This window comes from Phalaenopsis equestris, unplaced genomic scaffold (assembly GCF_001263595.1).
Source record: "Phalaenopsis equestris unplaced genomic scaffold, ASM126359v1 Scaffold233942, whole genome shotgun sequence".
Lineage (NCBI taxonomy): Eukaryota > Viridiplantae > Streptophyta > Magnoliopsida > Asparagales > Orchidaceae > Phalaenopsis > Phalaenopsis equestris.
Window position 1 is genome coordinate 68,091 of NW_018251871.1, and position 1,493 is coordinate 69,583.

The 1,493-nt window shown below is 29.9% G+C and overlaps 1 protein-coding gene across 2 annotated transcripts; it reads right to left on the reverse strand.

Annotated features, from left to right (window-relative positions):
* Positions 1–820: 820 nt before the first annotated feature.
* Positions 821–1,386, reverse strand: LOC110038806 (peptidyl-prolyl cis-trans isomerase CYP23-like; the record flags this gene model as incomplete). Of its 2 annotated transcripts, XM_020743712.1 has the most annotated exon segments (3): positions 821–951; positions 1,160–1,188; positions 1,304–1,386. In XM_020743712.1, coding segments are annotated over 2 exon segments (104 nt in total), but the record flags the coding sequence as incomplete, so codon positions are not given.
* Positions 1,387–1,493: the final 107 nt, after the last annotated feature.

Consider the following 1,493-nt stretch of genomic DNA (forward strand, 5'->3'; position numbering starts at 1 on the left):
GAGTTCGTCTCGTCAAGCCAACAAGTTAATTTTAAGTTTGCTAAAATCATAGCTCTATAAAAGCTTGCCTCGAGATTATTCATATGATGCCTTAAGATTCATATCGAATTATGAAGAATTATTGGAATGGTATCAACATGCTTTCAATTAAAAAATTTTCTTCTGATTAATTGTTAAATAGTAATATAAAATGTACGAGGCTAAATGGCATTGTAATATATTTTACAAAGTTTCGGGTGCCTTCTTTGAAGTTTTTTGTGTTTAAATGGCATGTTTGTTATAAATTTGAATATTTAAAAATAATAAAAAATAAATTTCAAAACTCTCATGCTATTTACAACTTTTACTTAATTTCTTAAATAACTATATGTTAAGCAGATTATCCTTCACACTGTAACATGCCCAGGTTCCAATGCAAGGGAGCTCTGACATCTTCACATAAAATTTCAAATGCCACACAATTCTTATGCATTCATAATTACATTCATACACTCAAATCCTAAACATTAAATCAAACATACCAATATCACTATCTTTTTTAAAAATGAAATATACCAAGTTTTTATAAGTGTGAATATCAAACTTTAGTGTTAGATATGTAAATACATAAGAATTGTGTGGTATGTATGTAAATGCCCAAAATTTTCCTAATTAGCATTTTCTACCAAGATTACTTCTCATTCACTCAAATTAACTATCATATTTAAATTTATGGCAGCATGGACATAGATCTGTATCAAACTAACACCAAAGATCACTCTTCTGACACTATTATAAATAAGGATAAAGCTTAGTCCAAATAAAATTGTAGATCAAAAGATGTTGCCCAACCAAACAATTAAGAGAAATATATCAAAAGTTGGCTCAACGAATGAATAACAAAGAACAGTACAAACGCATCTAAAACCCTCTTAAACTTGCTTTCCTGCAGATGTAAGCACAAGACTATACCTGCAATGAAGGTGTGGTGAAAGCAGAATGAATTCATTTTGTTGACAGTGCATATTTATAATTTACTGAATATTTTCCATAGAAGATGCTACAGCCCTTTCAAACTTAATCTCAATATGTGATACATATTAATGGGAAAATTTACAAGATTTTTGGTTGGGGAAGCAATAAGAAGAAACATTAAAATTCATTGTAAGACATTTCTCACCATTGAATTCATGGAAAGCATTTCATTCTCTGTAAGAAAAAAAAAATGGGGAAAGCAAAGGGTTAGGTTTTCAACTTGGATTTCAAAAGTCAATTATTATTATTATTATTTTTCCATAACGAATAGATTTTGTATTTCACCAACCTGTCTCTCAATTTCAATTGCCGATTCAGATAGTCTTCTCTTCAGAACCGTTTTCTCCCATTCACAGTTCTCCTTCTTCTCATCTTTACATAAGAGACAAAACGAAGCATAAGTTTATTTGTTTTGAATCAAACACCAAATAAAATTAGTCACCACAATAAGAGGCAAGTTACTGGAAGCATCTTCCTCA